Genomic DNA, 10,727 nt, shown 5'->3' with positions numbered 1-10,727 from the left:
ATGCTGTATTTTTCATATATATTATTATATAAGAAATTGTAACGTGCAACCTTTTTAATAAAATGAACTTTTCTCAGTTTCACATAGTTGGTGGGATAATATTTTCATGAATGTGTAGTTCTCTTAATCTCTTGATAATTAAATATACACAATGGAATATATACATAACTACTTTATATATTTAACATTGTTTTAACTGTCATTTTCTGATCTCCCAAACATATACATTAAAAATAATGACCAATCCGTGGTATATGAACATTATAAAAAAATAATATAATTCATAATAACAAGTGATTAACATAGTAATAGTAAACTAAAATATATTTAATAAAAATGCAGGAACAATTTAAAAGATTACAAAGCCAAAAGTATGTGATATATTGAGAATCCTCCGTCCTTATTCTTAAATCCTGTGTAGAGAACAATGAAACTTTATTCAGCAATTTTAAACCACAAAATTTCTTTTATAAATGTTCACTAAGGTGGTAAACTTTGGTAATAATAAACTTTGTATACATAACATGTATTCAATCCCTCTGATTTCAACTGCTTGATATTGGTAGTTATTTTTATTCACTCTAACTAATGAATTTTACTTGTTCAAGTAAAATGTGTGCATTACACAGATATAGCAGAAATATTACTTGTTTGAACAAAAGCATAATATGAATAAACAATAAGCTAGAGACTAATTAAGTACAAACAAAATTTTAAACGTATGAATATGTTGTGTCTAGTTCAAACATATGGTGATTTTGTTATAAAAATGCATTACACGGTGTGACTATATAGAAATTATGTCTAAATGATATGTGAGACAGCCGTACATAGACAATGTTTAATAACATTAGAGAAGTCAACAAGAAGTGTAATAAGTGAAATGAAACATGTAATTTTCTGTGGATTATACTTATAAAACAATTTTTAATTTGCCTCAACTGTTATAACTTCTTTTATTTTATATTTCAATTGATTCGATTTTAATGATATTAAATTCTTAGTGTGGGTATAGTTTGTAGTAGACCCAAGGGACCGGTAATTTTCTTTTTTTTTTATTATAAAAGTTGTATTTGAAAATTATTATGAATTAGATAATAAATGTTTTGTTACGTAGTTCTTCGTTGAGGTTTTCTGTCCTTTAACAACGGTTGGCCGGCTTTTTATTGTACACCTTTCTTACGACGTGCAGTCTGAAACATTAATGTGCAACCCCCCACAACTTCAACTACATTTCAAAATTACATGATGTTATATTTTAAAAAATGAGAAACGATACGATAAAATGTAACATAAAATGTATCTTACATCAAATAAATTAATTAAAACTCTCACCTTTTTACTAATTACGAATTGGCATTACGTGCCACAACTCGTTTAGATATCGGAATACTAGTCTATTAAACTCACTTGGTTTTTTCACCCTGAATTTATTTTAATATAAATTGTATTATTTTTTTGAATGATTAATGATTTTCTTACCACCATTAACAGAATTACCTGTAATTCGAACAAGCCAATGTTCGGTTGTATAAGCTTTCTTCCAATATGTTAATTGGAATAGTTTGTATTTCCTATTTCTGCATTACGCGTACGATCATAACCGAAAGGTGATCGATAATCGATTTTTACTTCTCCAAATCGATAATAACTTAATTTATAACATCATGATTTTAAAAGAGTAGGTGAACCCTCTGCATCCACACGAAATTCTCCTTTCTCAGTGAAATAATCACTTTCACGAATATCTTGTGGATGTTCACCTTCAGCAATTCGAACCATCCAAAGGAACTTGTTAACATCATCTCCCGAATACCCGATCATTCCTCCCAAAAATAACTAATACATAGTCTACATCTAATGATGTCTAATTTCATAAGCAGCACTTTCATTTGAGCTCATTGCTTTTCCAACCAGAGCTATATGTGAATTATTCCAAGTATTATGTCCACAAGAGTAGTTTCTACATTGAAAAAGAAACGCTTAGTTCTACTTAACAAAGACTATTGCTGTATTCAATAATCACGATTGTGTCAATGTAACATATATACCTGTTAGCCATTCCAGCAATTTGATAACCATAATCCCACCAACTCATAATTCTAGCATCAATTGGTGTATTTTGTGCTAACCAATAATAAGCTTCTCTAAAGGCATCAAGTATAGCTCTACCACCATCGTTACTATATGATGCCAAAACAATTGAGGGACTAGAATATGCATTACTTGTAATCCAAGTACAATGTAAGTGAACATCATCATCAAATAAATGCTCCAATGACAACACCATTCCGAGATTAATACCCATCCATCGCCATTGCCCCTCGGTCTTTCATGTTTCATTCTACGGAGTTTACCAGCTTTATCGTATAATGCTCTACCGGGGCTCCTTTCTCTTTCTTCCTCGCTTTCTTCTCACTTCCATTACTACCTCGATCGTTTCTTTCACTATCTTCTTCTTAAAGAACAATTCCAGAAGGTCGCTAAACGCTACTCCGGCAAGCATACAAACTACAGGGGTTAAAGTGAGCATAAGCCTAACCATAACTCCGGCAAAATAAACAGCGCTGATAGCATATAATATAACTGCAAAATAATAATAAATATTAATAAGAGATATCAATACTTTTAAATAATGAATGATTTTATCGTAAAATCTTACCAAAAACACGTTCGTCGTTAATGTGTTTAATACAATACCAGAGACCAACAGGAAATGTTGTAACAAGAATGTGCAAGTCAAAGAAATAAAGCTTAAACCATTTGTAGGTTGATGTTCAGAAACAGATGCTATTATTGGAATGTGAATTTTTTGCATAGCCAGTATCCATAAGGAATAAAATCTTCCGCTCCAAGGAGCAACAACACCCGGCGTAAGTTACAACAGATCAAAATAAGCAAAAGAACACCAGCTGTAACTGCAACTACGCCTCCAAAATACTTTCATTTCAGATTTGGTAAGGACAGTTCTCAGGTATCTATAATAAAAGAATATATATTTAATTTATATACAAATGTATTAATATATCAACATACCTGAGGGCTGCTACAAACATAACAGACCGAACACACCTCCTGCAGCCATGTGTTCCGATGTTCTTATCGGTTGAAAACCAACAAATGGTATTTGCATACTTAATAGAAGTCCCAAAATATAAAATGTAGTGTAACTTGTAAAAAGGCGATTACTAAATCGATTCATAACCAGCAATGCAAATACATGGAATGGAATTAGATTAATGATAAAAACATAGCCACCCCATGCTGATACCATATAAAATAAGGAGAGAGCAGTCATAGAAGCCCAGAAGATAGAGCCAGTTTTAACTGACTTAACCCAAAGATAATATGTTATTTGTATGCAAATATAGCGATGCCTTCATTGTCGTAACTTCCCTGCTACAGATCTTGAAATGTAACCAGGCACAATTGCGATGAAGCACGCCGCAAACAAACCAGCACCGGCACTCCATATCTCTTTTGTCAATAAGTACGTAGAAATGGCGGTAAGGCCACTAAAAATTGGAGCTAGGAATACACAAATGTCTCTTATGTGTACCGGGATATTTAAAGAAGTAATATGTATGTATCGATCCAGATGTGATCATTAATCCTGGATAAACAGTTCCCCCACGATACGACCCAGTGGATACCATGCTCTTTCATCCAAACCAATTTAAAAATTATAGAAATCCATGTTGTACCATGTACGCTGTTGCTCTGTAGTTAAACCTATATTGTATAAAAATGATTTTATTTAAAAATTATTATTATAACTAATTTATTCGAATGAAAATCAAATATTTGTGTATAAAAAAATATCTCCAATTAAATTATCTATAAACATATGTAATCTTGATATAATAGCGTGTAAAAAATACGTACCAAGGATCGAATTCATGTATGATACTTTCGAACGATTACTGCAAATAACCGAGATTGCAAATCCTGAGATCAAGCGAGTAGCAAACAGTAAAAGTAATAAGAGAACTAAGACCCGCGCATTTGTTAACGTGGAAGTTTTCATTTGCTAGAAGTTGATTTCTTATCAGGAAACATATCTTTTTTGGTATTTGTCGTTGATGATCTATTTGGCAACATATTTTCTTTATATTTACACGAATGTATGGTAAATGTTTCCCTCACGTATTAATTGATATTTGACATGATAATTAACATTTCTTTGTGTTCAATAAGTACGTTGCAAATCAAGCAGCCCGCAACAAATTTCCAAACCACTATGCTTAGGCTAGGAGTCTAAGACACGTTGAACACCGGCTACGTGTTAACCATGACCAACCATGACTTCCACAGCGACGTTTCGTACTTTCATAGGAATATGGTAGAGGAATAGTATGTTCGAATATGCGCTTGAACATACACTAGGATCAATACGAATATCAAGCTACTGATTGGTTTCATTAACAACATATGAAGTCAGAAATAGTTTACCCACCAATAGAATTAATTTTCTACCAATGTAATATTCAGTTATTAACCATAATCTACACGAGTACAATTACATGTAACGCATCGAAAGTTAGTCTCAAACGTCATATCCGGATAACACACATTAGTTTAACAACTTTTCAGATTAATACTTTCTGTTTGCGTTAGTGTTTATAAACAAAGTTTAAAGGCATAACAAATTAGAAATTATTAAAGAAAATCAGCTTGCTATTGTAAATATAATTTAATGGCACCAAGTTAATATATAATGAAATGTAACTTCTTCGATAAACTTAGATTTAAGGAATTACAGAAATCAAAAATTACATAAAAATAACAAGCAATATATAATATTTTAATTATATTAAAAAAGATCTCATGTTCACTACTAAGGAGCAACTAATAAAACGTACTGGAAAAATCCTATTGGTCGTTACGATTTTTTAAAACTTTTAGCAGCAGAATATAAAACTACTAAATCTAAAGGTACTTGGATGAAAAGGGGTTAGATAATTTATCATGTAATTATTATGTAATTATCTATTCAGTAACAAAACTAATAACAAGAATTTATTTTTACAGAAGCAAAGGAACAAGTTCTAGCAAATCTTGCTAATTTTGCTTACGATCCTATTAATTATGGATATATAAGACAGTTACAAATAATTGATTTATTTCTTCACGCATTATCTGAAAATAATGTAAAGTTGGTACGTTGGGCAGCAGGAGGCATTTGTAATTTATGCGTTGGTAAGTAAAAATTATATTATTTGCTGGAAAAATGACTATAATTATATTTGAAAATTATATTTTTAGATCCAATAAATAAATTATACATTTACAGCAATCAAGGCATTAAACTTCTAACGTCAATACTTGTTTCACAAAATGAAGACACTGCTACTATCTGCAATTACTAGTTTAATATATTTAATTACTCCCGAATCAAAAGCTGAAATAACATCGAGACAATTGAAAGAATAGCTGATGTGATCAAATCATGAAGTAATCCGTATTAGAACTTGGCAACAATAGTTTTTAAATGATTATTCTCATGACAAATAACATTGAAAAGTCTGAAAATACATAACAAAAATACCCTAGCAGAAATAAATGTTGTTATCACTAAGAAAACTGTAAAGTACAGTTTGTATTGAAAATAAAATGGAGGCTGTCAAGGCATTTTTTTAGCTACTGAAAAGATATTGCACAGTGCTTCAGATTTACGAAAGACTGCAAGTGAAATATCAGTTTCAAAACAATTACAAAGGATGATATATTAAATTTTGCTGAATTAACTGGTGATTATAATCCAGTACACCGTCAATGCCCCAATAATCTTGTTCATGGTGCACTTCTTAATGGCTTAGTGTCAGGAGTACTTGGAACAAAATTACCAGGTCCAGGAACCCTAGTGGTTGAACAAAATCTTAAATATCCAGCACCGTGTTATGCAGGAGATATAGTAGAAATAAAAGTAGAAATTGTTTCTCCAAGAAAAATTATGGAATGTAAATATGTTTGCATTGCAAATGGACAGAAAATAGTTTTAAAAGGCAATGCAAAAGTCATTAAAAAGTTATAAATTTTATGTTTTGTAAATAATCCTGCTAAGAAATAATGTATAAACGAATACAGTATAAAAATACAGAATATAATTATATATTACACTATTATGAAATATTGCTTATTAAGTACTTACTTGACCCACATTAATTGCTGACATGTCAAAATAAGGTTTTAACAAAACCTGCAGCAACTCTTAACTTTCATTAAGTTCATGCAAGTGATTCATTCAGTTTAATTAATGTAAGTATAATGAAATATTTTTCATATTTTACCTACTATACATATATGTAAATTTTATATTCAAATTTATTACCTACATAAAATTAGTAAAATATGGACTTTTTTTCACAGATAACAATGTATCCAGTGTTATTAATTCTTTGCCTTTCGTCTGCACTTGCAAATGATCAGATTAAATCAACAAATTTAAACAATACTCTCCATGTTTCAACTACCCCAACACCGCATGGTTGTGTTTGTGGAATTTTTTTAACTAAACAGTTTAAGAAAGGTAGTAAAGAACCACCTATAGGAGATCCTGCTGTTATGCATGAACATCCTGGAATATTTTCATGTACTCAAAGTGGAAACAGACATTGCATTAATAAATGTTTGGAGACTGTAAGTTGATTTATAAAAGAGATATGTTTTTAGTAATTAAACCATTTTATTGTCGTAGATTAAACATTCCAAATATTTAAATTTAATTACAGATTGTTAAATTCCTTCCAAGTAGTTCAACAATACTATGTGGTTCAATAGAGCATAGCTGTTACAAGGAAAAAGTAAGTTTTATTATATTATTTTATCATAAAGGTTGTTCTATTCAATATTATATAAATTATTTTGTCCCAGGCTTATTTATTTATTCAAAATTGCCAAAGTGGATGGATTAATACAAATCTTTCTACTGGAAAAGAATATTGTTGCAAGGATGGTGCGCCATATAAATGTCCATTATATTAAAATTAATGTTACCTCATTTTAGGGTTGTTTTATCTGTTACAATTTGACGAGTTTTATACTTTTTTAATTTAATAAAAATATTTGTACTCCCATTAAAATTTCTTCTTAAACATCCCGCCGTTCGTCTAAATATAGCACTAAGAACGTTATATACACACTATAGAGAATCAAAGGAATCCCAGATAAATATTTGAAATCCTTATTCTATAATTAGATCTTCATATGTGAATCTTTATTCTATTTTGTGCATCTTAAAAAAGGAAAATTTTTACTCTCTTAAGCTTTTATTTTTAATTGTAAATATGTAAGGTATGATTTTGATCTTTAATTTGTGCTATTAGGTCAAGTTCAAGCATAACCCCAATAATATTATACCTGACAATGTTAAATTTAAATTGACCAGCTGCTTTAAAGTTGTATGCACCTTGTACACTTATATTTCAACAAACATTGTTAAACGTTCATCAAAGTTTCGTTTTTTGCTGATACAAAAAAGAAATGAAGAAAATATTTATCATTTACATAATTCTTTGCTATTATTAAATATTAAGAAAATTATGGTGCTTTATACAAAAGAAGTAATGTGAAATTGCATGGAACTGATAGTTACTGCTTTAATAAAGTACTTTACAAATAAAACATTGGTAAGAAATATGTGTGCACGACTTTTAACATGCCCTTTGTGCTCACAACCAGGTTTTTTAACACTGGATGCATTGCGAGCTGGGTTAATAAGTGTAGCAACTCGACCTCTTGTGTGTCCTGTGTGCAACGAAGTGTTGCTTGGAATTGATAAACTTACTATTCATTTATTTAGTCACACTATTAATTTAAACAACAATAATGTAACAGAATTACCAAAACATACCAATGTTGTTAATAACAGCCTTGATTCGTCAGTAATGCATAGTCAACAAAATACTACTTTTCAAGATTGGAATGTATTAGAAACGCAAACTGCAGATTCAAATAAATTGGAAAATCATATCCAAAGCAATTTAAAATTTTCTAAAAATTTACCAAGTACAAGAGACGAAGATCCAATTTTGAACTCAAAAGTTTGTATTCAAAATCAGAATTCATCGCTGAACCATGCACCTCAAGTTACATTTTTACCACATCAAACATCTGAGAACGAAGAAATAAATACAATTCATGAAAATAAACAAATATCAAAGTCAGAGAAAGAATCTCAACAGATATTACAAGAAACATTAAAATTAAATTATGGTACACAATATTATGACAGTAACAATATTAAACACATTAATTTTTTGCACAATTATTCTGAAGTAGAGCATGAAAATACTGAAACCTTTAAAAACTGGATACAGAATCAAAATTGTAAAGAACAAGTTTCTACAAATGAAAATTTAGATAAAAGGGAGAGACCTATAGAAAATGAAGAATCTTGTAATAATGAACAAACAACAACAATGAATAACTTTGGAACTGATACATCAGTTTGTATTAATATGCCGTTAGAGAAATATAATAATTATAAAAATATGCAAAATAATTCATCTACCATGTGTAATAAAAGTGAGAATGAAGGTCATCAGAATGAAGAAATACTCCCTCAATTAAAACTTTTTAAAACTCTATCAACAAAAGAAAAGACTGAACGCTGTAATATATGTGGATTTCATTTTCCTGATCATAATATTTTAGTTTTACATAAACAATTAATACATACGATCAATGAGAAAGATTTAAATATTGTTCCTGAAAGTTTTCTGAAAAACTATTCCTGTCACTTGTGTTCTAAAGTCTTTAAAATGAAGGGTAGTCTGATGGTACATATGAGAGTAGCACATATGGGATACAATTTGGGTAACTTATTAATATTATATTAAAATTATATCATTCAACAGATGTGTACAAATAAATAATTTTTCAGGTTCATTAGCTAAAGGTGGGAAAATAGAATTCATACTTAATGAAAATAAATACAGTTGTCCTACATGTGGAAAACAATTTAAAAAGGTAACTGCAATTTTGTTTTAGTAATTTTCAAACAAATAGAAGGTATTTGTCATTTTAGGAACAACATGTAATGCAGCATTTAAAAACACATGAAGCGAAACAATGGGAATGTGATGTATGCAGTAAAATGTTCACAACAAAGTATTTTTTGAAAAAACATAAAAGATTACATTCAGGAGAAATGCCATACAAATGTAATATATGCAACAAAACATTCACTTTCCAACAATCATATCATAAACACAGGCTATACCACAAAGATGATAAGCCACATACATGTACAACTTGTGGCAGATCATTTAAAGAATTATCTACTTTACACAACCATGAACGGATTCATACTGGAGAGAAACCTTTTGAATGTGAAACATGTGGTATGTTAATTTTTTATAAACATCATTGATAAACATTATAAAGCTTTAGAATAATGCATGTTTTGTTTTCAGTTATCATTAACAATTTAACATGGATTGTTCTATTTGTGCAATGTATGTATAACAATTCTGTGATTACTGCTATATTTTTTATAAATACGCCTTATGTTTGGAAATTACTAAATATTACGAATACAAACTATACATTATATGACATGTATTTAAGAAACAAGACAAATGGTATATATAATATTAAAAGCTATAATTATATGTAATAATAAAAGAAGATTTGCTCTTTTTTTAATAATATCTATTTTCTAGGAAAATGTTTCCGTCAACGTGTTTCGTATTTAGTTCATCGTAGAATTCACACTGGTGTAATGCCTTATAAATGTACAACGTGTGGAAAAAGTTTCAGATATAAGGTATGTTATAATTAGATAAAAACCAGTATCATTGCAATTTCATAAATTATTTATTATTGTAGGTAAGTCAAAGAACCCATAAATGTTCATTACAACAGATGACAAATGTGAATCAGATTAATAATCCAGATCAGCAATCTGTATGTATATCAAATACACAAAAAATAAGTAACGATTCATGTAAAAATCTCCAAGAAAATGTTTTAGAAAAAGATCAATCAATATTAAATATCACGAATGATGAAGAGAACAAGTACGTATTGATAATAAACACTCAGGGTCAACATCTCCTAACAAAAGAATCAGATATAAATAAAGCACAGAATGCTTCTAACAAAGAACAAAAATTTGACGAGTTTATTGGAATAAATGATAAAAGTGAAGAAACAAGGAATACATGGAAGTCTGATATTCCTAATAGTCCTATATTTAAAAAATCCGTTGAAACTTCTAAAAATGTTGAAAATCATTCAAAAAATGAGAAATTACTTCAAGATGATACAAATCACTTTTTCTCAATGGTAATGCCTCCGCTTGAAAATGGATTATCTTCACCTACAACTGAAATGGAACATTTAAGAGTATCATCTCCTATACAGAAGCAAGATATATTCAAATCTTACGACAATTTTAGGTGTACAACACATGAAATAGAAATGAATTTAATTAATACAAATTTGGAACAAAATTTTGGTAATACTGGCAATGATACAAATAATTTACAAACTATTAACGAAGAATCTTTAAAACAATTATTGTATAGTATTAATGAAAAGTAATTATTTATGTTCTGTAAGAGTTATATTACTCTGATAGATTTAATAACTTATATTAATGTAAACATAACATAGCGAGCTCTTTAAATAAATATTAACTGTTCCTTACTATACATACTTCCCTTCAAAATAAATACTTAAGTATATACGTTACACTATAAATTATGTTTATTTTTATTTTT

At 29.3% G+C, this 10,727-nt stretch overlaps 4 protein-coding genes across 5 annotated transcripts; 3 read left to right on the top strand and 1 right to left on the bottom strand.

The window, feature by feature from the left end:
* Positions 1-157: 157 nt before the first annotated feature.
* LOC114875718 (dolichyl-diphosphooligosaccharide--protein glycosyltransferase subunit STT3B) lies at positions 158-4,101 on the bottom strand. Its single transcript, XM_046288831.1, is given in 30 exon segments — positions 158-1,193; positions 1,336-1,349; positions 1,352-1,396; positions 1,399-1,430; positions 1,506-1,561; positions 1,564-1,830; positions 1,832-1,869; positions 1,872-1,963; positions 2,052-2,247; positions 2,250-2,267; positions 2,270-2,307; positions 2,309-2,417; positions 2,420-2,461; positions 2,464-2,586; positions 2,663-2,764; positions 2,767-2,872; positions 2,875-2,943; positions 2,945-2,978; positions 3,037-3,055; positions 3,058-3,360; positions 3,363-3,396; positions 3,398-3,581; positions 3,583-3,634; positions 3,637-3,667; positions 3,669-3,732; positions 3,886-3,918; positions 3,920-3,971; positions 3,974-4,003; positions 4,006-4,032; positions 4,035-4,101. Coding segments are annotated over 30 exon segments (2,361 nt in total). The 3' UTR covers positions 158-1,109.
* Positions 4,102-4,814: 713 nt separating this feature from the next.
* Positions 4,815-6,117, top strand: LOC114875731. The gene is given in 6 exon segments (XM_046288969.1): positions 4,815-4,864; positions 4,867-4,935; positions 5,032-5,199; positions 5,266-5,351; positions 5,353-5,432; positions 5,701-6,117. Coding segments are annotated over 6 exon segments (774 nt in total). The 5' UTR covers positions 4,815-4,827; the 3' UTR covers positions 6,035-6,117.
* Positions 6,118-6,167: 50 nt separating this feature from the next.
* Positions 6,168-7,070, top strand: LOC123988517 (follicle cell protein 3C-1). The gene is made up of 4 exons (XM_046288830.1): positions 6,168-6,258; positions 6,370-6,639; positions 6,732-6,803; positions 6,874-7,070. The coding sequence occupies exons 2-4, from the start codon at positions 6,376-6,378 to the stop codon at positions 6,982-6,984; spliced, it is 447 nt and encodes a 148-aa protein (XP_046144786.1). The 5' UTR covers positions 6,168-6,258; positions 6,370-6,375; the 3' UTR covers positions 6,985-7,070.
* A 94-nt stretch (positions 7,071-7,164) lies between these two features.
* LOC114875717 (zinc finger protein 184) lies at positions 7,165-10,658 on the top strand. Of its 2 annotated transcripts, XM_046288827.1 has the most exons (6): positions 7,165-8,817; positions 8,885-8,970; positions 9,029-9,344; positions 9,417-9,584; positions 9,666-9,769; positions 9,832-10,658. In XM_046288827.1, the coding sequence occupies exons 1-6, from the start codon at positions 7,578-7,580 to the stop codon at positions 10,546-10,548; spliced, it is 2,631 nt and encodes an 876-aa protein (XP_046144783.1). In that variant the 5' UTR covers positions 7,165-7,577; the 3' UTR covers positions 10,549-10,658. The 2 variants fall into 2 exon arrangements, with proteins under 2 accessions (XP_046144783.1, XP_029042163.2); XM_029186330.2 differs by lacking the exon at positions 9,417-9,584.
* The last annotated feature ends 69 nt before the right edge of the window (positions 10,659-10,727 follow it).

Source organism: Osmia bicornis, chromosome 15 (assembly GCF_907164935.1).
Source record: "Osmia bicornis bicornis chromosome 15, iOsmBic2.1, whole genome shotgun sequence".
Taxonomy (NCBI): domain Eukaryota; kingdom Metazoa; phylum Arthropoda; class Insecta; order Hymenoptera; family Megachilidae; genus Osmia; species Osmia bicornis.
This window is presented reverse-complemented; position numbering and strand designations above follow the sequence as displayed.

Coding starts and splice junctions, on each gene's coding strand:
- LOC123988517 (XM_046288830.1), top strand. CDS start 6,376: ATGTATCCAGTGTTATTAATTCTTTGCCTTTCGTCTGCACTTGCAAAT. Junction 6,640..6,731: donor TTAATAAATGTTTGGAGACT/GTAAGTTGATTT, acceptor ATTTAATTACAG/ATTGTTAAATTCCTTCCAAG. Junction 6,804..6,873: donor ATAGCTGTTACAAGGAAAAA/GTAAGTTTTATT, acceptor ATTTTGTCCCAG/GCTTATTTATTTATTCAAAA.
- LOC114875717 (XM_046288827.1), top strand. CDS start 7,578: ATGGAACTGATAGTTACTGCTTTAATAAAGTACTTTACAAATAAAACA. Junction 8,818..8,884: donor ACATATGGGATACAATTTGG/GTAACTTATTAA, acceptor ATAATTTTTCAG/GTTCATTAGCTAAAGGTGGG. Junction 9,770..9,831: donor GAAAAAGTTTCAGATATAAG/GTATGTTATAAT, acceptor TTATTATTGTAG/GTAAGTCAAAGAACCCATAA.